Below are 24,737 nucleotides of genomic sequence, written 5' to 3'. Positions count from 1 at the left end.
TTCTAAAATTGAACTTAAAATTAATGTGCTTAATTTTTTAAGCAGTCTTATGCTTTAAGCCCTTGAGGACCAGCGCGCGGAGAACGAAGCGCAGCCATGCAGCATTTTCAGCAGTGAAGTTTTACAGAAAGAGCAAGTAAGATGCATAAAGCATCCAGAAAACAGATATCTTTACCCTTCTGTAAAAATGTTGTAAAGTTTCTCTTTAATTAACCAAGAAAGTCTATGTTAAGTTTTAAAATAAGTATTAAAAAAATGACAACTAGTCTTGAGTTTTTCCATCACGGAAATTCAGCAACATTACACCTGCTGCCTGCTGTAGTCAGCTAAATGCATTTTTCTAACAGAAAAAAAAAAAAGAAAAGAAAAAAGAAAACATTGAGCTGGATGCATTTCCTCACATTCTAATAACTAAAAATGCAAAGAATAAAAAACGAAGACAACAAAAACAACAACACCCCCCCCCCAAAAAAAATAAACACGCCCGTATCCCTTTAACCTAAAGAGCTCCGATTCCCAGTTTTTTTACACCAATAAATCTATCAAACCAGAAGCACAGAACAGAAACTGATGCTGATACATAAAGGTCAAAAGCCACATGACTTAACCGATGTGAAATTCGTTACCATTTAACACCATCTACTGGCATTTTAGAATTCAAATAAATCGTTCCATTTTTAAGTTACATATACGTGATGCTGAGCAGTAGAGATTAATCGGAGCTCTTCGCTTATACGTGATGCTGGGCTGGTAAGAGTGGAATTGTTGTGTCACGTATATGCGACGCTGGTTCTGAACGGGTTAAAATCCATTTAAGTTGAAAATTGTTAAATAACATTATATCTTTTATGGAAAAAGGAAAGAAGAAATTCATCTTTCAAAGTGTTGAGATAATGGGTACTTATATAATGCATATTTAATTATTGTTTCCATTTATAGGTTGGGATCGTGTACAAACCATAGACTCTCTTCTCCGTAAAGGTGGCTATAAAGGTACCATAAACAATGATGTGCGTAAATCAATCCGTCTGACACGTTACCAAAGTGAAAAATTAACTGTTAGTTATCCAGAATATAAGGAATATTGGAGGAGTCGACGCTGCTAGCATAACGCACACGCTAACTGGCATTTACATTCAGTTAGCGTGAACCATAATGCCTCTCTAGGTCTACTGCAACATCCTTGCAGAAATTACAGAGTTCAGGGAAATGGGAACTTATAGCCAGTTATGAACTACTGAAATATTTCTAACATTAACCTCTTGCCTCTTAGTAAGTGCAGAAAGAAAATTTGGAATAATCTAAGTATTTTTTGCATATTCATGACAAGACAATTTATTTATTTTTCAACTTTCGAAGCTTAGAAAAATAAGTACTTATTTTGAAGTTTTGTTTCATTTTCTGTAGTGTTTAGAAACCTGAGGTATGTAGTACTCATCTATGTAAACATGTGATATTTCAAATTTGTTTTGATTATATTAATTTTTTTTTGTGTGTGAATAGACAGCTTTAAGTTACGAAAAAATGAACAATATCTCCATCAAACAAAAAGTGGAAATATGTTTACTATTTGAATTAATTCTTATGAATCACTATTTACTATGTTTGAAAACTCTGTCATACAAAGTTAAAACATTTATTGAACTAAAAAAGTGAATAAATTGATGAAGCTGTATTAATAAAGAAACTTAAGCCTGTGTATATTAAAATGTTATCTCACATGAGGGAAATTGAGAAAATTTTTGTTTTAGTTGCTAGCATAACTGAATAAGAGGTCATGAAATTACAGCCAGGCTTGATTAACCATTAAGCAATATAAGCACATGCTTAAAGCATCAAACAGAGAGGGGTACCATGAAAAGCTCCTTAGGTATTCTGGAAAGGGGGCACCAAGAAAATATCCATTTGCCAATTTTACTATGGAATGCATGATGCAGCTAAAATCAAGGGAGTGAAACAATGAGAAATCTGGTATAATCATATTTATAGGCACCATAATCTCTTAGGTGCCTGGGGCCTCTAAAAGTTCTAAGTGGGCTCTTGTTACAGCCCTATATAGGATGCAGTATGTTGTATAGTGCCGTTCGAAACTTTCAGATTTGGACTTCATTCAAAGGACTTCATTTTGTATTCAAGTACTGTAGTCCTGATTTTAATGCAGTACTTAGTATTTTTCATATGATTGGAGAATTAAAACTGTATCATTGTTTTAAACTTTCTTTTTGCTTATTCAGCTGTGTTGGCATCTAAATAATCTGCAATCAAAAGATGTATTTAATATAATTTTAAAATAAAATTTAAAGAAATAAACAATTTCATTGTTTTTTTGCATTATGTGTTAATATATACAGTACAAAGTCTTTAATCCGGAATGATCTATAATCCGGACCTCAAAGCTACAAAAGTTCTGTGCATGTGTAGCATTTACGCATGTGCATAATACGTTTACGCATGCGCGTTTAATGTATAACGGACGGTATAAGCTAGGCTAAAATTATTTAATTATCTATTTCAGTTAATGTTGGAGATTGTGTTGTTCCTTGATCTTCTAATTGGATATGGCTTATTATTTTTTTGCAGACTGTTAGAGCAATTTTATAAAAGTAAGCTTCAACTTTCGATTATGTCAAGAAGAGTTTCTGAAACTTTAATGTAGGATTTCAAAGGATCTACAAAGCGAAAGCATGTTTCGATGTCCATCAAACAAAAAGTGAAATTGCTACAAAAAATGGATAAAGGCAGGAAGAAAGTGACAGAGAGGTTAGTGAAAACGAAAAAATTTCGATTGACAAGTTAGTCGGTATTCTCGGCACAGCAATTACAGGACTTGAACAGCGGAACTTTATAACTGAACAAGAAATTATGTTTGTTTATAGAATTAAAGAGAAAGTATTAGCACATAAAATGAAGCAATTTAAACAACTTACATTGAAAGAAATGTTTAATAAAGTAAACAAATAAATATAATATTTTTTTTTTTTTTTTGTAAATTTTGATACTCTTTAGATCATAATTGCTATTTATTTCATAAATTACGGTTTCATATTTTTAATTTTATAATTTCTGCATGCCATCTTACCAGATTTAAATTGATGATCTATAATAATCCAGAAAAAATCCTAATCCAGAATCGCCGAAGTCCTGACGAGTCCGGATTAAAGACTTTGTACTGTATATCCTTAAATTAATTATTCTACCCAAGAACAGATTTCACTGCCTTGCTTTTTTGTCAATATACAGAATTTAAAGTCACCAAGAGCGTTATTAAATTGGATATTTTTATTCTCATTATATGAGTATTTAAGGGATTAAACTACTTTTACTGTTCAATAAAGAAATAACACATTACTAATATTAGATATTATACATAAAGTGACCACAGTGTAAATGTTTTTGAAACAGATAGTGTGTTTATGTTCTTTGAATTTAATTCTGTATCCATATTAATTTCAGAAAAATAGTAATCTTTTAAATGCAATATTTGTGAGCATATAAGATGCAGTTTTCCGTACTGAAGTACCCTCTAATAATGTGTCACATACACCATTTGATATCATCTAATAACTGATTTGAGTGTTTTTGAATGACTAATGAAGGATTTCAGTAGAGTGACATAATAAGTGCGTAATGTTTTTCATAGCTTAAATAAGGGTAGATATATATGACAGTTGTATTAAAAATTACTGTCTCATTTTTCCAGTAAAGCAAATTAAAAATGTACTAATATCTTTAAAAAAGTGGATGCATCTTAAATGTTGGCAAATAAGGTAAATGTCTTTTTCTGATTAATGTTTGTTCTGTAACATTTAATTTACTGTATGTTCAGATATTCAGTTTTCAGTTTGAAGTAACTGATGTAAAAAAGAAAAAGGGGGAAAAAATTCATTGCATTTGTGTTAATTTAGAATTGTATTTTGTCATATGCAGTTTTTGTTTTAATGGATCTAAAAAGCGATTACCACAAACTGAATTTTTTGTCATTGCAGATTCAAAGTATTTATGAATAAATTTCATATAACTTTCTGAGAAGAGATGATTATACTTCTTGTGAGATCAGTTTTTTTAACACTGCATTTTTGAATATGCATTTTTGATTTTTTTCCCCGCTTTCTGTACTTACTTTATGTGGAGAGGCTTGAGATATAATATTTTAATCTTGTTTTATCATTTTATAAGATCTATGGAAACCGAGCCATCAGCCTTCAAAGGCTTTATTAAAGGCCAAGTTTTACAACTCCACCTCAAGCTCACTATACTTAGGTAGCTTGAAAAATTATTAGTAGGTGCTTTATTGTATATTAACATTGATATATTTGCTCAGAATTTGTTATTTCAATGAATTCATAAATTGAAGCAAACAATGCATAAGAATTCAATGAGTACTTTAAAGAAACAATTCTTAATATATAGCTGTACTATTTCAGTACCTTTTTTACAAATATTAGAAAATATTTCTAAGTAACCAGTTAATCTATTGAATAGTGAGTAAATGTTACTCAGGTAAAAAAAAAAAAAAAAAAAAAAAAAAAAAAAAAAAAAAAAATTGCTTTCATTCGTCATTCATCATTGAATCAATGTCTTATCAGTATGTAATTTGTAACTGTTGTGTATGTTGTTTAGCATGATGTGTATTTTTAATTTAAAAGGCTTTGTATAAAAGTATAAGAATTCTAGGCATCATTATTTCGAGATTTTAAGTTATAATTTCAAAAAATATATTTATTGCCAAACAAAATATTTTATAAACTAACTTAAGATATTGATTAATTATGCATATTATACTTTACTGTCCATACATTTATAATTTATTTTTCCAATTTCCAAATGATATAAAAATAATGTATCCTAGGCTTAAAGGTTTTTTTTTTTTTTTTTTTTTTTTTTTTTTTTGTAAATTACAAATTATACTGTAGTTTTTGACCATGTGCTTCAGCTGTTTTTATGTGAACTGAAATATTCTTGATAAATTTATGGGGAGAATTTTTACATCTCGTTATTACATGATGACATCTTTTTTAATTGATGGAGAGAGTAAAATATAGTATCATACACAGAAATATTTTATGTTTAATCAGATATAACTTATGTGATTAAAGGTATTAATTCATAACTGTAAAGTTTTGGAATTATTTTTGGGTAACATTGTTATCGAAAATTTGAAATTTTACTTAAGAGTTTCTCCATTTAAACACAAATACTTATAATCTAAAGAAAACATATACAGTACTTTTGATATGCTTTGCCATATTTAAATAATCCAATACCAGAAGTGATACCTTGAATATTTTTAAATTATGCATTTGTAATCAATTTTTGTTTAAATTTAGGGATTTTTTAAATTATTTTTTACTTTAGAAAATGTTTAAAATTCTCTACTATTTTCTTTTTTATGTGAAAAGTGAAAAAGTATATATTAATAAAAACCTCACTGTAGCAGATATATCATATGTAAAATTTTAACAAAACTTGGATTAAACGACAATAATAAAAGTCTTACAATAACCTAATTGAATGATAACAACAAAACAATGTTATGAAAGCAAGCAAATACAAGTAATTAAAATTTGCATTGGTTGAGTGTACTTACTGAATTTAAGATATGTGAATAATTTTGCATATTTTTATGGCCTTATATGATGTAAAAAAATATTTAATTGTAATGTTGGAGGAACAAAATGGGGAAATACTTGTGTAATTAATATGTTTTTAAGACTTCAGTGATTCAGTCAATCTGTTTCTCAGAACACTTGAAATTAAATAATTTTTCCATATATGTTGATATAAATATACTAATTTGCTGAGAATAGTTAAATGAAATTTTAAAAGTAAGTGAAACATGGAACTGTATAGAAAATTATTTGAATATGTTGCAAAAACATTGCAAAAATTCTAAAAAAAATTAAATGAAAATCCTGTTTGTTAAGTAATCTGAGATAATCAGGCCGAACAATTTTTTTCAATGAAGAACATGTGCTCTTAGATTTGTCTAAATATTTATCAGTTTTTGGAAAACTTGGATACTATTTGAAAGAAAAAAAATTACATGTGCCAGGAACAATGTTAGAAATGTATAGCTGTGTGCATTAGCCTGTTAATCTAAAAAGTTGTCAACATGTCTGGCTATCACTTTTATTTTAATATTCAACATATTTCTAATGAAGGTATTTGATTGTCATTTTTGCTTTTACAGTCCTCTACCATATTTTTAATTATAAGAATTTTTTTAGAGTTCTTGATTAAAATAAACAGTTAGTGTTTCTTATATTTGAATGTGCGTTTTTGAGGGATTATTCAGTTGCCTATTATCCGAAAATAAAATTGTAAATCACTTTCATATTTTGTAAAGATTAAGTGAAATATTTTAAACTATTTCTCTGAGAAGTTACAAAATGTGCCAAATAGCACTTCATTTTTATTTTCGTACAGATGTCTATTCTTATGCATTTAACAGTTTAAAATGTTAATCAGTTGATTGTTAAGAATAAAGCACATAATAGATCTACTTAAAGTGAGAAAATACTTTTGACTTTTCTTTATCCCCCCCCCATTTGTATAATGTATGATATCAATTAAATTCCATTGCAAAGCATTTCTTAAAAATGCCTTCACAAATCATATAAAGTTTTTTAGTGTAGAAGCAGACGATAGAGTGAAACTCTTGAACTGTGCCACTATAACTTAATGTATTTGCTGGTTTTGCAGAGACTATTATTTCTTGTAAGAATTCTTACTTTTAAAATGAAACTATCAAACATTATCAGTATGAATAACCTCATTAAATTTGAAAATCAGCTTTAAACAAGTCAAAGGAATACTGATAAGAACACATACATTGTCTAGTCTTTGTAGTCTCTTTTTATTTATTACAAAATTTAATTCCAAAAAATCATTAAAACAAGTGGATTTAATTTTCTACATTATACATTCTGAAGTGCATGCTCTCTGCTTATATTTAATGAAATTAATATATTCGCTGCCAGGGTAGGAATATGAAAATTCACTACAAGGCGACTAATGAGAAAACAAATAATTACATAAATGTACGTTTTACCATATATTGGCACGTGATTGGCTATTAGGTGATAGCACCTCCTCACATGCCTGTACATGATTGGAAGCAAAAGTGATAATCATATAGCTCTTACATATTATATAGTGAGTTGGTAATCATAAATTTTAACAGTATATATGTAAGATATGAAAACATAAAATAAAATTCTAACTTTAGTGTGTGATAGCTCATTAATCTTGTGCTTAATTTGGTTATTTTTCCTTTTTATTCTGAAAATAATAACATGCTTATAATAAATCTGTTTGAACGTTTCATTTCAAAATTAATTGTCATGTGATTTTTATGCAATATATGTACTTACTGTGCACACTTGTACTTACATGAACAAACAATCTTTCAGTCGGTAATAGTATTAAAATTAGCAAACCTAAACCAATATAAATAATTTAAAAAATCCACTTTTAATGTAATTTTCTTACTGAAATCTGTGTATTTGTTTTCCACTTCTCTCTCCTTTTAACATGTGGCCCTGATGCTGCCATTTGTCTTTCTTTGGATACAATTTTATAATGTCTCTATTTAATTTATTTTGACAAAACTCTAATGCATTTGTAGTTCCGTGCTTTTTGTTATGACAATTTGATACACCTTTTTCTATGATATATCCCAATTACTCATCCACCATACAATTATTTACTTAGTTTGAGAGGAATTTTCCATGATATTTATCCATTTGTTATTGAGGTCTTCAGATGATATATGCTTAAGGCAGCTCGCATGCAAACATGCTCTCTGAAGTTCTTCGTCACGTCTGCAGCTGCTTAAATTCAGTCTCTTTATTTCTGTCCAAAAGTAAGGATTAAAATGAAAATTACATCCTGTTTATCCTAATTTTATGTCAGAGTTCGGACAAATTTTTTGCAATGCTAATGTCCTCAGTGTTTTGAAATCGTATTATCTGTAAGTCTGTTTCCATGCGATGAAAGTAAGTGTTGAAGCGATGTAAGCACTTTTGATCATGTTCTACATCATCTCCATGAAATCTTTTATTATATTATATATATAAATAACATTTGTATTTATTTTGATTGATACATTAGCATATAATATTCATCTGTCTTTTTTAAGACTTCTGGTTTTTAGTTGATGTTAGTGAAATTCGAAATTTATATCTTAAGGTGATGGCTTTTAAAAATACATTTTATTTTCCATTGTATGGAACTATTATTAATCAATAAACTAAATATCTTTCTCACTGTATTTTTAAATTGATTTTGAGATTTTCAGTTTTTGCTTGTTTTGACTAAATCTTAAAAATTACTTAAGTTAGCTCTTTAAAGTGCTAATAGTTATACTATAAAACAGGTCAGGCAGCCTTTTGAAGGGATTTTATTTAAATATAATGTCTTCAAGTGCAGTCATTTTTCCGACTTATTTTTAATTTTATTACTCTGTATAAAATAAAAGTGTATAAACTATATATTTTACTGTAACTATTTGAGAGGTTTATTATTTACTTTAAAACATCGTAAAAGAAAAAAAAATGTATAAGCATATTTTGTGTAAAACATGTAAATTTCTTAAAATAATAAAAATTAATTTTAATGTAGTTGTACACAAAACTGTTAGAAATTTAACTGCTTGAAATCTGAATACAAGTTTCTGATTGAAAATTCTTTTTTATTAATATGTTTATCTGAATATGTGTCACTGAATGAATTTTTTGAATAGTTTTGAACTATTTGTGGAAAATACAGGGTTACAAAAAACTATGATAATAGTTGTAAAGTTATGTATTAAGAAATTTTTTTTATACTGATAATTACTTTTTTGCTTTCAGATGTGTAATATTTTAATTACATTCCTTTACTTATCACCTGTCTAATAAAGTTGCAAGTATAAAGTTACATTAAATAATGTGCTTCAGTTGTAGCTTGAGTTATGTAGAATTATATTATTAATTTTAGTTGTTAATATTATGACGGCTAAATCAATAGTACAATTGGGATTAGCAATTAAAATTCTGTTTCTTTCGTACTCTCCGTCTCCTAATCAATCTCGCAACTATAGAAGTTTTGTATCATATAAAATTTGTAATGAATTTTGATCTCAGTGTATTGTACAGTTAATGTTATGTTCATTTGTGTATGTATATGTGTGTATATAGTAGAAACTTGATGTTTTTAGTTCCATAAGCATTTTTTCTCCTTCAGAAATAACATTTAAATTTACTGGAAATTGCACTAAGAATGTAGATGTTGGTATTTTATAAATGTAAACTTCACTGAAAAGATATTAAGGTATGCCAGTCAATTAAAAAAAACATGATTTATTATTGCAGAGAGTTGATGTTTGAACTAAAGATCCTTATCTATAATATAGTATATTGATAGCTAGATAACTGCTGTACTTAAAGGGTCAGTGATTAATTGAAATAACATTAAATTCATGCTTTATTCCAAAAAATTAAAAATATTATTGCCATTTTACTTGTTATTATGATTTTGATGTTACTGAATCTGTTTGATAAGCTAATGCTCTCACTTTGTATCTTGATTCCTTTTCTTTCAATATACATCCAGTCCTAAATCAAATGCATTTAAAGTTGGCAGAAATTTTTATGTGTAATGAATACGAAAGCCATCCTTCCATAAGGAATTTGCTGTCCGTAATGCTGAGAGGGCTAAAGGATATGTAGGGAAGTAAATGGAGAAAAGCTATGTTTTCAGTTAGTTATACAATACAAAAATTATTTTAGTGCAGAACTTCAGTTATTTAATCTAATTGAGACTACAGCAGATCTGTAAATTAACTTTTTATGCAGCATCCCCAGTAACTGTTTTTCAAAATGTTGCCTTTCAGCAGCACAAGATCTTTCGTTTTATCTTTCACATTTAATCAATCTGTAGCTTACATAACAAACTGAAAAATTTAAAAGTACTCTCCGTCTTTGCTTAATAATTAAAATTTTCATATTACTTTTTGATTTGGTATAATTTAAAGTGCATTTAATATGAAATGCCCGGCCATTTAAAAAAAGTGCATTTAATTAATAAGACATTTACTTGATAAATTTTAACACTTTACCAACCGATAGCCTATTATTAATCAGCTTTTATGAAATCCAGAAGCAGAAATAAAAGATCAGATGGCCTATATCAGCTGTAAATTATATCAAATATTGTAAAGGGTGTGCTCGTGCGGACCAATATGTATCATATTAAAAAAATGAACTAAATGAGGTGTATTTTTATCAACTGTACACTTTTCAATTCATTTAAAGCATACACAGTTCTAAACTGAAAAATATTGCGTACAAGAATTTCCTGCACAAAGTGGCAGTTTTATGGGTAGAAGATTGTAAAACTAATTGTACGGAACAGGGTGATGATCTACCTAATTTTGAACCCATCAGAAAAATGCCCAGGTTAGACCATCCTGGAAAACTGTCAAATTTTGGGAAACATATAAATATAGTGACCAGTGGTCGAAGTGTAAAATCCTCAAAACAGTGCAAAGTTTGTGACCCTCCCCCCCTCCCTGAAAAAAAAGGCAGTAGAACATGCTTTGTCTGTAAATTTTGCAATGTTCCACTACACAATGGTGACCGTTTTGAACAATATCATAATTTAAGAAAAAATTAAACTATTTCTTATTTGAAGTATGTCGGTATATGGATTATGGTATATTATAATTATTAAACAGGAAACTGTTGTAATAAATTAAATAAATATAATTTTGCATTAATATCATGAAAATAAAAGATTTTATTAAATCTAATTGTCCTATAATAACGTAAAGTGGGAAATTTTATCTGAGGACATGAAAGTGTCAAAAAATACTCTTGCATGACAGTCTAAATTGAAACAGAGACGAGTGGCCAGTCGGACGTGCATATGCTGTTGAACCACTAGTGGTCAGTAAAGTGTTAAGGCGCTTATTTTAACAAAAATTGTAATGTTAAAAAATATGTTACACATCAGGAGAGAAAATGCTAGCTTATCTGCAAAATTTTTTAGTAATATGCATGAAGTAATTAACTAAAAAAAAGTCGATGCAGTTTCAAAAATTAAATATGTGGAAAAGGCTATAAAATCACATTTATCTAGTCTGTACAGAAAGCATTGTGGTCGAACAATACCTTACAAAATAAATAAAGAATGAAAGGTTCTATTAATTATTTCTCATTCAATTAATTCAATTCTCACTTCGTGGCAAGGCAAAAATACATATATCCTTAAAATTGAAAAATGTAGGAAAATATAAAACAGAAATGCAGTTGAAACAATTAAAAAAACAATTTTTATAATTAAAATTAGAGTTTCTACACAAAAACTAGCAATCGCGGGCAGACAAGAAGGCAGATTTTTCGGAGTACAAACTGAAAGTTTACTTTTTGTCCCATGCGGTGCTAAATTTCAAATGCAAACAAATATGACTGCTATTCTAAAAAAATTAGGCTTAGCCGCATGTTAACAACTTTTAAAGTGTTGATAATTGTACAACTATTGTGTGCATATTAACTAAAGGCGTAAAAACCATAACCAGAAGATAAGAACAACATAATTCAATCATATTTAAAGCAAAAAATGCACAGTTTACCAGCACATAAGAATAAAAAAAGCAGCTCACGAAGCCGAGTAACAAAGTGGATATATATATATATATATATATACACTTTTGGTGTGGCCATTGCAACCAAAAAGGAGAGGTGCACAATTACATGTTATAACAGTCCTATATACAAAATTTCATCATTCTAAAGCTACTCGTTTTTGAATTATGCAAGATATATATGTACCTGGATATGTAAAGACGTCACAAAAATCTCTTCTGAATAGATTTTAAATCCTTTTTGCAACCCGTTTTGGGGGAAATCCTTTATTCTGTCATTACTTACAGATGCCACACAAAGACTTCATTAAAGTGCATTCGATAGCGGTTAAAATGGATGTTTTTATTGAAATATGATACCCGCAAATTTTTATGATTACAGTACTTCCTTTACTTCATACAAGGAAGTCAAAAAAGAAGAGCAACAAGCTTTAATTTTAATTTATAATAATATTTCATTTTTTTCTTTGTCAATCTGCTGATGTTCTTTCCTGTTGGTTACATTTTGAGAAAATCAAGCTTCTACTGTATATGTATTTTAGAAAATTTGATTTTATTCTTTTATATAAATCCTTCAGATATTTATTAATACCTTTTCTGTGTTTTAAAGAATTTTTGAATAAACTATTATAGAAAGTGTATTTTTCTACATAGCATTTTCTAGTGTAATTTTAGATGCAAGCAAATGGTTTAGTAAAATATATAATGCAGGTGTACCCTATAATTTGGTCAAAATAGAGGCAGTTTACTTTTAAAAACTGACTTTCAATCTGTTTGTTTGTCACGTGATGATATTCAGAATTCTTATATATGAGTCATAAATTTATCATTCTCAGTTAATCTGATACTAAGTACAGAATATCTGAATTTCATTTTAAATGTGCTCATTATCTGTTAACTTTTAAGAATCACGTGTAAAATGTTTACATTATTGCACAAATTTTACGAATTTACTAAACATGAATTTTTTTTTTTTGCTTTTAAAAATCATATTGTAATATTCTAATAAATATACATTTTTATTAATTATGTATAATGTTTAATTATAATATTAATTATATTTTTTATTAAATTTTACTCCAAAAAGTAACAAATTTTGTAAATTTTAATGTAAAGAATATGCCGAAACCAAAAATGAAATTTACATCTTTTGCTGTACCGTTATCAGGAATTAGTACAACCAAAGAAGCAAATAAAACGGACTGTCTGGTTTTACAAAGACAAAAATAAAAATTTAAAATTAATCTTAGAAAAACAATCAAAGTACCTTGTGTCTTTATCGCTAGGGCAACGCTTTTGAGTTTCATTACTTTTACCATGTGTATGTGAAAAATCCATGCCAGCCATAAAAGCCTCAAACCTGGACAGCACTAAAAAATCTTGATTGTCTATGTTAATTCTGGACCTACGGTAAGCATTTCATTATTTTATATGCAGATGTTTTTATAGAGATCACACAATCTTTGAATTTTGGCTATATTTTGTCCTTCAGCTAGAAGAAATCCAATAACAGTCAAAATCACATACTAAACAGGAGTATTGATTCCTATAGGCAGCTTTATATCCCTATGATACAAAGAAGAATAAGCGCAATGAAGGACTCCTATGATAAATAGTAGAATATAAATATGTGTCTAATTTTTGCATATGTCAAAACTTCTTTCTTTTTTCTCTTTCCATTTAAGTCATTTGGAATTTAATTAAAAAAAGAGGTAGCTGTTATATTTTGATGAAATGTAGGCAAACTTTATATGCATTTTAAAATGTTAATGTATAGTTTTGCATCTTACTTAGTGCCTGACATCATACAATATTAGACAATTAGAAATAAATGATGAGCATGAAGTATTATCTTTTGTTGCTCTGGTTTCAGTGGAATATTGTATTCTGTTTGTTATTTTTACATGTTGTTTTAAAAATTTTGTAGAATTTGCTTATCAAAATAAATATACATCACTACCAAATTATAAAAATTTGTAATAGTAACACTCATAGGTTTTGAAGCATTGTTACATACTGGAAATTCATATAAAATATTTTGAAAGTTAAAGGTACATAGATACATAAAATAGTAGTTTCACTCATGGCTGATCTAATATTTCATTTTTCTTGACAAACCTTTTCGATTCATCACTAATAAGTTGGCACAGTAAGCATGCCCATTCTGAATGAATTTTACATATTTTAAGATGTTGTGGTAAGGAAAAAATTGACAGCAATCTAGCTAGACAAAGAAGCATAAAACAAACGAGATGTGCCTAAGATGACAATTCGATTTAGAATGATTTGGTTTTGGTTTAGCATTATTTTGATTAGTTAGTTTTAAGTTTCTGAAATTATTGGTTGAAGCCTTATGTTAGTGTTATGCAAGAATTATATGAAATGCATCAATTTTGAAATAATGCAATTTCAAGAAGTTTGTTATAAGCAGTTACTATTTTTAGGACAAAAAGAAGGGGAAAAACCAAATTTAAAATGGAGAGTTAAGGAACTGTTACAAGTTAAAGTTAGAATTTTGATTTACATATTTTCTCACGCATTTAGTAAAACCCCTCTTAACACGGGGGTTACATTCAATTAGAGTAGAGCATCAAACGAGGTCATCTCATCATGTAAATAATGGGGGTTAGGGAAAAATGGGTATAAAATTTAAAAAAAAAAAAAAAAAAAATTAAAGTATTTGGTTTGAAGTAATATGTTTTTAAAACAATGCAAAATCAAAACTTATTTCTTACAAATATTGAAACATAATAAATGAATATATAGAAATAAATGAAATTTTAAGTTGTCATTTATATCAGTTTTCCTGCATTTCCAATTTTCTTTTTTTTCTTTTTCTTTCTTTCTTTTTCTTTTTTCTTTTTTTTTTTTTTTTTTTTTTTTTTTTTTTTTTTTTTTTATCAAGAAGGTATTGAATGTCATTTGTAGCTCTGTAAAAAGTTGTTGATAAGGGACAAGGTATTCATGACACCACGTCTTGCCTTTAAACTCCGAACAAAATCTGCATCATTTTCAATAATCCATAATTTCTGGTATGGAAGCTAAACTGGTTTTTAGAAATGCCACTGAAAATTCTTTTTGCTTTTCTTCAGAATCTCTACTTTTAATATTTTTGTGTTCTTGATTAGCTTATTCTTTGAGCTCATCGTTAGAAAGACTTTCTGCCGTTATTTGCAAATTTCTTCGAGATTTTTCACATTTACATTATCTAAACATTATCTACATCTGTTTTGATAATTCTACTAGAGTAAAAGTCCAGAAATCTACAATGCTTGGGGCCAGAGGTTGTGTGCATTTCAGGACAGAAAAGATAATATTCAGACTAAAAGTGCAAAATAAATAAGGTGTATTAGATACATTTAATTAAATTATTATATACATTAATACAATAATTGATTATATGCATTAAATTATTATTACATATATAAACTGATTATATAATATTGTTCATTTACATTAGGCTCCTCTGTTTTTAAATCAGCATAAACCTGCTTCCCCTTTTCTCTCAGGAGTAGTCCTGAAATAGGTACTCCATCACTCTGCCGTAACCACTAGTACAAGACAGCATCGAGGTTTGCCGATTTTGCCTCGTAAAGATTTCCGGTTTCGGATCCCTGTGTTAGAATCACTGTTTCTGCAAAATTTCAACAGCATTTCTTTATTGTTCCGTATATCATACACAGTCCCTGTGGCAATTCCGTGCGATTCTGCGATAAACCAAGCAGTAGCATCTGCCTCTTTTTTTTTTCATTACCGTGAATGCAACGTGTTTACGTTTTTCTTGTTGTAAGCAGTAAAATCATGAGTGTGTTTCTTATCTTTCATTGTATTAAAAAGGCCTGAAATTTAAAATATTCCCGTGAAATAGCAAAGCTCAGAAAGTACAACAACGTGAAGCGTGAACTTGAAAGAAGAGTTAATCTTCTGCTTTTTTACCTCCATGCAGATTGGAGAGAAAAACACTCTTATTATGATGCCAATAATTTGGTATTTCAGTTATGACTCGTTATTATTTGGTAATTATGACATCATTATCCAGTAACTATTTTTTCTTCAATATTTCATACTCCATGTTGCGGTTTCCGGAACCTATAAACTAAATGTTTATATTTTGAGAGGCAATGCGGATTTCAGGTGGGCATATTTTCGGTATTTGACTGTATTTCTTTCATATTAACAGCATTGTCCTTGTTTAAATATGGCCAAATTTTTTTTCCACACTCCTTTGAAACATTTTTTTGTTACCTCATTCCAGGAAAGTAGCATCCATGATATTATAGTTCCTGTAAAAATCTATTAGGTACCCAAATTACGGGTAAAGTTGATTTTGATATTCCTGTCATGGTTGTTTGGTTTTTGGAATTATAAACAAGAAGTGGCTTTAATTTGAAGTCTCCATTGGTGTTAGCACCCAGGAGAAGTGTTAAGTGATCTTTGGCAGCTTTAAATCCTAGTGCATGTTTTTCTTCATGGAATAGAAGTGTAGTGTTTTTTACATTCTTTTCCAAAATAGGCCTTTTAATCGACATTAAAAACTAATTCTGGAGGATAGTTTCCTCGTTGATATTGTTCTTAATGTCGTTGGGAATTCAGCTGTTCTTTTTATATCTCTACTTGCTGCTTCTCCTGTAGTCTGTATGTTGTTAAGATTATTTCGATGTTTAAATCTACTAAACCATCCTCGACTGGCAGAAAAAGTTTCAGTTGTGTCACCTGTTTCAATCTGAATGTGATTAAAAAATTTTCTTTTTTTCCCATTATGATAGCTTGGCTTAGTGGCATATTGCATTCACTTTCATCATCATTCCATATAGAAAGTCGTTTTTTCATCTCCTGTATCATATTATTTCTAGAACAGGCTATCTAGTTACAGAAGTTTTTGTAGTTATAGTTGCTGGTGACAGTATTTTTTCTTTATTCTTGATAATTGTTCTTATTGTTGAGGTTAAAACGCTCAGTGCAGCACCAATTTGACATTGAAGTTCACCACTATCTAATCTTCTAAGCACTTGCATTTTAGCTTCTAGTGAAATACTTTTTCTTGTCGCTTTATTTTCGTGTTTCTTATTATCACCCATATTAAAAACTAAAAATTATAATATTTATCTCTATGTCAGTCATTACATTACATAACAAATGTTTACAGTAACAGCAACAAATGCTTGAAATAATAAAAAATACGTTTGTGTAATACCACAGTGAAGAAGTGATGCAAATAAATTACTTTTATTTTGGAAAAGCCCAATGCTACCGCAATTTTCAGGTAATCCCCACATTAAACCCAAACAGTGCTAAACAGACCAGCATTAAGAGGAGTCTTACTGCATATGTATGGAGATAGCAAAGAGTTTTATATTTAAATTAAACAATATTAAATTTGTATAATTATAGATATTCAAACCCATATTTAATTTTCTAAATCTTTAATTAGTTAACAGTTTATTTTATCTGTTCTTACAATAAATATCATCATTTAATTTTAAGTTGATACATTTGAAACCGAAAAGCCATATTTGTTTGTGTTTGCCTTAAAGTTATTGTAAGCTTTTCATAATTTTTATTTTGTGCCTACAATCACATATTTTGATTTTTTGTTACTAGGCTTAACATTTAACTTCATAAAAAAAAAAAAAAAAAAAAAAAAAAAAAAAAAAAAAAACTGTTTTGCAGATAGAAAGTGGGATTAAGGATAACCTAAGTTGGGTCTCTTTTCACTCTCCCAGCTTAAATTTACTGAATGTGGAATAATTTCTGTCTCTGTCAACTGTGACACAAATACCTTCGAAATGGAGGCAGTAGAATCGTGCGTAGAGCTCGATTATGGATTTTATTTCTTTTTACTAGTAGGAGAAAGAAAACTAAACCAGAAAGAATCTAATGCAGATTTTATGTTATGTCTAAAGCGGCAATTTTTTTCATTTATACATATTTTGAAAGCATTTGGGCTAAATGTATTTAAAAACAGTATATCTTTAGAATTTCTGATAGTCTCGTGTGCTGGATGTAAAAGTGTTTCTCTCCGTAGAGTGTTGGCACTGCTTCCTTTGAAATCATTGAGGTTTTGTAATAAAAAATTAATTAAAATTTTATAAAATGTGAAATAGAACAAATTCAAAATTCAGTCTTCCAGGTGCCCATGTTCGGGTGGAGGACTATGTTATTCAAAATTTGATGGCTCTAGGTATCGTTGTTTATTCACAATTAAAATTTAACATACATTCAAGCAGATTCTTCATTATTTAATTTCTTTAAATATAATACAGGGCGATAATATTTGGTGGCAACAATTTGAAAAGTGAACAACCCAAAATGCCGTTTCAAGATCAATAGCCCTTTTGGGTTAGCACCCCTTTGGGCTAATAAATTTGTATTTCATTTTGTAGAGGAAATTTATCTGTGATATAATCACATGTTGGTATAAAATAATTAAAGTAAATTAGTTTTTCTTCAAGGAGAAGAAATTCTTCCTCTCCATTTCTGCAGTAGAGAAATCTTCACGTCAGCAATAACTGTGATTACAACCTATCCAGATAATTTGTTTTGTATCTTTTTGTGTGCCTAAGATGCAACACAAACCATATCGATTGCTTAGGACACAGAAAATACTGGAGTTAGGCCTGATTAAACTATGATATAGTGTTACTTGTACACAAGTGATTAATTTTTTTAGTTTATCCCATTTTATTTCCATAAAACAAAATACAGAACATTCACTTCTCAAGAAAATTAAATGGGTAATTTTTTTGTTATTTGCCAAATACTGAGCACATTTCTCCGCCTTTAAAAATTCAGCAGTGAAATTAATTTTTATTTATGCACACTCTAAAATCAAATATATAGTCTTTTTTATATTTTTTAGTACTGAATTAAAATTTTTAAAAAATTGTTTGATTAAACCAAAACACATCTTCAAACTGAATCATATGAGTAGATAATTATCTGTTGATCCAAAATAATAAAAAGGGTTTGTAAAGTCTCTCAAAATTTTAAAGAAAATTAGTTAAATCAGGCCTAACTCCAGCATTTTCTGTGTCCTAAGCAATCAATATGGTTTGTGTTGCATATAAATAAAACATTCATAATTCAAAGTGAAATGTGTCTTTATTTAATTGCTGCTTGTGAGAGCATCTTAACTAGTGCCCTAGGTGGCTGCCTGTGTGCCTTATGTTTGAAGCTGATTCTTAGTTTAATTTTACTTGAGAAGAGGACAAGCAATGAAGATTATTAGAAGAAACTGAAAGAAGTACGTTATCTGTTGGTTCACATTGGTTGTCATGATTTACAATAGAATAATGTGACATGTCAAATAATGTTTTATGCTTCGTTTTAGAAAGCTTCAGAAATCTTAAAAGTATCCTTTACATTTTTGGACATATGGCTACTCACCTTATGATGCTATTTTCATTTTCAGAAATAGATAACACTCAGCTCAGGAAGACTGAAAACTTAATTAAAGATATGATAAAAAATTAAAATAGTTTTCCTTTTATATTTAATATTGCATTTTCATTTAATATCATTTGTTTTCCTGTAGTGTGTTTCTTAAAATAAATATTTTCCCTTTTGTAGTTTGCAGATTTAAGCTGCCCAGACAGTATAGTGGTTAGGGAAGCCTACTGTGGTAGCGAAGGGCACGAGTTTGAATCACGAGAAGGCATGGTTGTAACTTTTCATCCCTCCATAGGAGACAACGGCGGCTGCCTATTAGGTGCCTCCACAATAAAATGGCCCCTACTTCTGGCTTAAGGAGTGCCTGGTGCTAAATAGGCAAGTGCCTGGATTGGGTTAAAAAAAAAAAAAAAAAAAAAACTTGCAGATTTTAGAGTATTATTATAGATTTCAGGTCTTGAAAGAGAAAAAAAAAATTATTAGCAGCATTTATCATAAAAAATAAATAAATTAAAAAAAATTGAGGAAAGAAGGTAAAAGCAGTGGTTTTTTTATATATATTTATAAAGAGCAAAATAAAAAGCACATGATTAGGAGATAAGTATAAAAACATACCAGAATAACACTTTTCTAACATCTATTTTATAATACTAAATTTATTTAAAAATTTTTGATGTTATGGTTTTGAGCCCTTACTTCAGAAAATTATATATTTCCTGATTAGTTGTGTACGTTTTTAGGTATTTTTTCTTTTAAAAATTAATGATTCTTCAACCATTAAATGTTGTGTTTTTAGTTTTTCTCTATATCATCATCATCAAAATTTGAATCTTGCACTGGATTTAAAGCATTGTCAATGGTTTCATCATTAATAATATGATAATGAATCAATTCTAATATCTTAGTTTTCACATTTCATTACTATTTTCCTTCACAGGTGATGCTATGCTTATGTTTGCTTTGTTCTGCACATTAACTTTGATATAAAAATATTGTTCGCAGTTCCTTCCATTTTGCGAAAGAAAATTTTGTTCTTGCAGAAGAGGGATCCGTGTCTGATCGCCCTGCTGATTCTTTCACCTAAAAATCTATGCTATAAGTTTTTTCTTTTAATGTTAATTTAAATTTGATAATGGTTTTTAAGTTTATTCCAATTTGCCCTCCATAGTGTAAAATTTTCTTGAAATATTTTAACATTTTTCATCTTAATCCCCCCTAATAAAGATTCTTTAATTTAGATTTCATTGAAGCCTAAATTCAGAAAATTCATCGTAATCACTCTTTGTTTCAATAAAAAATGAATATGGCCGTAAGTTGTGCTGTTCATATATATATAAAGTAAGAAATTTAGAACTAATATTTCACAAAGAATAAAAATTGAAATTCATAATTAATAAATTTCAAATAATCCTATAAATGCAATAAAGAATTAAAACCAAAACATTTCAAACAAGCAATACCCCAATTGCAAAAATTAATGATATTTAAAGAAAAAGAAACTTAATAGAAGAGGAATTCAATCAACTTCAATGCCACTTCGTCAGAAGAACCATTTCAATGTATTTTAATTATAATAGTTTACCGAAAGTTCTGGCCTTTCCCCAAAACAAGGCAAAAACAGAGTAAATTCTAATTTAAAATCTGGTACTTTAAATAAAGAGAATTCTGTTTAAAGAATTGAAAATGTAAATGAAATTATAAAATACTTCAGTGAAAGATTCAAATAAAAATTTTACCCTTAAACAAATAGCATATAATCCAAAGAATTTAAAATGCAAATGAAATTAAAAAAATTTAGTGAAAAGACTTAATTGAAACTCACAAGAAGAAATTAAAAAACTTTAAAAAAATTGTTATATATATAATATATATCAAGGTAGACTTAGAAGCAGAAGGTTATAATTGGAAGGCTTTGTGATTTCATGAGCTTATTAACTATAAATTTCATGGTTTGCATATGGAAGACTGCAGACTTCAGGTTTTGATAGATTTTATATTTTTAGCTGTATTATAAATTCGAGGTTAAGGTTGTAAGAATTTAGAAAAGCATATAAAATGTTTCAAAAATAAGCCTGAAAAATGCTCAAGTCCTGAAGTTCATTTTTATAATGTATTGCAATAAGATGCATTTCTGATTAATCATAATTAAATCAAGACAGAACTAATGCTTATACACCCATTATTTAAGATCTCTTTGAGATATATTAAAATATGGAAGTAAAATTTTTCAGTATTTGAATAAATATTAAATCAGTTATATACTTGATTCCTGCTGTCATTCCAAAATGGCTGGTAATATTGTCTAGAAAATTTTTTGTATGCATATAATTGTGTCAGATTACTGTGTAAGAAGCAATTCGGTTTTTCCAATTTTAAATAAATGGCTCAAGGCAGTTTTATTTCAGATGCCTTTAAAATATTTTTATTGTAACTGCAGAAATAGTACTTCATGACTGTATATTAGATTTAGGTGAAGAGGGTATAAAATGCATTAAGAGATAAAATAAAATTAATATTATTTTCTTTGCAGTGAAGAGTGTCATGAAAAATTATGCAGTATTGCGTAAATTTAAAAATGAGAAAAGATTAAATACTGTGAAATTTCCATTTATCTCTATTAAATAGAAACTCCTCTTGCCAAAAAGGTTAATAGACTGAAAGTTTCATTTTACATTTTCCATGTATTAAATACTTTTGCAAAAATAAGTTACATTGTAATTGCAGTTTGTCATTGACTTATATTGATTATTATTGATTAATTTAAAAATTTTCTAACTTTTTATTAATGCTAACTGTTAATTTTTTTATACAAATCTTGAATTTTTTATACAATGTTTGAAATTATAAGTAGTAATAATAATTAGAAAGTACAGTACAAAGTTTGTAATCCGGAATGATCTATAATCCGGACCTCAAAGCCACAAACTTACACATGCGCGTTTAAAAAACGAAGCAACTTAAACAACTTACATTGAAAGAAATGTTTAATAAAGTAAATAAATATTAAGCTTTTTTTTTTTTTTTTGTAAATTTTGACACCCTTTAGATTATAATTGCTCTTTGTTTCATAAATTACGGTTTCATATTTTTAATTGTATAATTTCTGCATGCCATCTTACCAGATTTAAATTGATGATCTATAATCCAGAAAAAGCCTTAACCTGGAATCGCCGAAGTCCCGACGAATACGGATTACGGACTTTGTACTGTATTGTGTCGAGTCTTAAAAACTGTTGCAATTTAAAGTAATTTTCTACCAAATTTCGATTTAACATATAGTTTGAAAGTTTTACATAGTTAAGAGATGTAAAAACTAGCTAGCTTTATGCACAAATCCTTGTACTATTAACTCTAAACCAGTAATCTTTACTAATTGTGACATAGCCTGAAACACAGCATCTAAGAGACAGTTTTTTCAAATCCAAATAAATTAAAGGCAAACTTACTTACAAAGGTAAAAAAATGACGCAAAATATTAACAGAAAGTGTGATCTATGAATAAGTATTCATATTCAGGTTCATGGTGTGAGATATAAAGATACGAAATATAAATTAATCATGTACTTCTGCAACATAATTTTGCGCAAAAGTCATACTAAAAACAATCAAAAATCAAGTGAGGAAGTGGAAATCTATGTACTATTTTCCATTTTGTGAACTGTAAACAAACTGGTTTCCACACTGCCAGCCTAGATATTTCGTCATTGAATGTTACTTTCTTCACATAAATTGCATATTTTTTGTTTTTATAATTTAAATGAAGATAATTTTTATTCAATAGAAACATGGTGTGTTAGAGATTATTAATGAAAATAATACAGTACAAATATAAACAGAAATGTTGTTCATACATGCTTTAGAACTTTAATCATAAATTCTTAAAGGTTGTTGAAACATTTACAGAAATTAATCACAGATTTTGCTCAAATAGTTCAAAGATTAGGTGGCATTATGTGTCTACTGTTAAATTACTAGTAAGTAAGAAAGAAATATTATAATTTTCGTGGGTAGTCTGTTAGGTGCCATATTATTGGTTAAATTTAATTGGTTGTTTATTGTTTAATAACTATTGTAATCATTTGCAAGAAATATATTTTATTGTCTGTATAATTGTAGTTAATTTTAATGTTATAGAACAGAAATACTTAGATATTTGAAATTTTTGCACACTAATACTTCAAAATGAACTAATGTATATATTATTATAATATAAATGGAAGTTTATTCTTCAGTGAATTACTGAAGTTATTAAGTGATAAGTTTTATTTTAAAATCCATGCATACTTTATGTCAATTAAATGGCAATGCTCTAACTATCTAATGTATGTTGACACATGCTAATTGTTATCATTATTTAATTCTTGAAAGAGAATTGCAAACAATATCCATGAATTACAGTGCTCTTTAACCCTTGAAGTGGCCGAAGGTTTGGCTCCAAAAAGTTGTGAGTAAATGTTATTTTCTTGATTATAATTCCAAAATAACTCTCCATTTTGTACCTTGACTCTTTCTTCCATTATATGTACTACCTTTAATTGCCTAGACAAATTTCAAGATGTATGTTAGCATACTTAAAGCCCCTAACCCTATATATGACAAATACTTCTGAACTTACGGAGGATTAAGGGCTTGTCTGCTTGGAGGGTTAATAGATAAAAAAATGAAGTTCTTAAATTTTATTTCGTATATTCTATATTTTTTCCACTTATGGTATTTATCATTTCAGTTGCATGATACTTTCAGATTTTTCTGAATTAATGTTAGGATTAATATATATTTTGAATTATCAATTATATCATAATTGTAAAATACATTGATTTATCATTTTTGTTGTGTAACTCTGATTTCTTTTGTAACTTTGTGGCATATTTTTAATTCTTTAAATGCTGACATCTATTTTGTAAAGGGATTCGTGTATTTAGAAAATATGTGTAAAATATACTGACTGGCTTTTGATTAAATTTATGGGTACATCTGTATCGATCAGTCACATACAGGCTTAAAATCACATCCATACCTGAAATTTCCCTTGTGCAGTCTTCCAAACAAAAAGTGCAACTTTCCAAAACTGCCAGCTATGATGAAATACTTCTCGTGACATTAAAATTGATGTGATTGTATTCTGTTTTCTGTATTTTTTTATCGTTGTGCTTGTTAAGAATAGTATATAGTTGTATTATAAGTGGCTAGGATTTTATATGTTCTTACATCACAAATGCCTGTGTCAGAAGTTTAAATGTAATCAATTGTCATTAAATTTTATTGAAATTGTTTAAAATTTTTATATTAAAAGAAAGATTCCTCTTTTGAATCATGTAAATGCAATAACATGCCAGATACATTTTGTTGTCAAAATAACAAAAATTACAAGGTAGGAAAAAAATTTAAATCCTTCTGCTGTCTTAAAGATGACCAATGTTTATGTATATAATTTTTAATTTATGACATTCTTAGTATCTTAATCTTTGGACACTGCTGTAAAAATTGTACTTGAAAAGTTTTTAAGCTATTAACATATAGAATGAAGCACACTTTAAAAATCTCTGAAAAGAGTTGTTAATTTATGATAAACACCTTTTTAACAAGGATAATGCAATTGTAATTTTTCATATTGCATTAGTTTTCATTATTAATGCATAATCAACTCAGACAGCTCTGTTACTTAATGTCAAAAACAGAAAACTTCTAATAATATAGAATAAAAATTAACTTTTTTTCTGTC

At 28.3% G+C, this 24,737-nt stretch overlaps 1 protein-coding gene across 2 annotated transcripts in view; it reads left to right on the top strand.

The window, feature by feature from the left end:
- LOC118204131 (nuclear protein AMMECR1-like) overlaps nt 1-24,737 on the top strand; it is a 36,366-nt gene extending 11,629 nt beyond the window's left edge. For both annotated transcript variants that reach the window (XM_035376452.2, XM_035376451.2), the window contains one exon: nt 940-24,737. In XM_035376452.2, coding sequence (XP_035232343.1) covers nt 940-1,106 — 167 coding nt within the window. In that variant the 3' untranslated portion in view covers nt 1,107-24,737. The remainder of the gene's footprint in view (nt 1-939) is intronic.

This window comes from Stegodyphus dumicola, chromosome 6 (assembly GCF_044657685.1).
Source record: "Stegodyphus dumicola isolate Sdum_Otavi_A_Nest chromosome 6, ASM4465768v1".
Taxonomy (NCBI): Eukaryota; Metazoa; Arthropoda; class Arachnida; order Araneae; family Eresidae; genus Stegodyphus; species Stegodyphus dumicola.
Note: the sequence above shows the minus strand (reverse complement) of the source record. Positions and strands in the feature narration are given on the sequence as shown.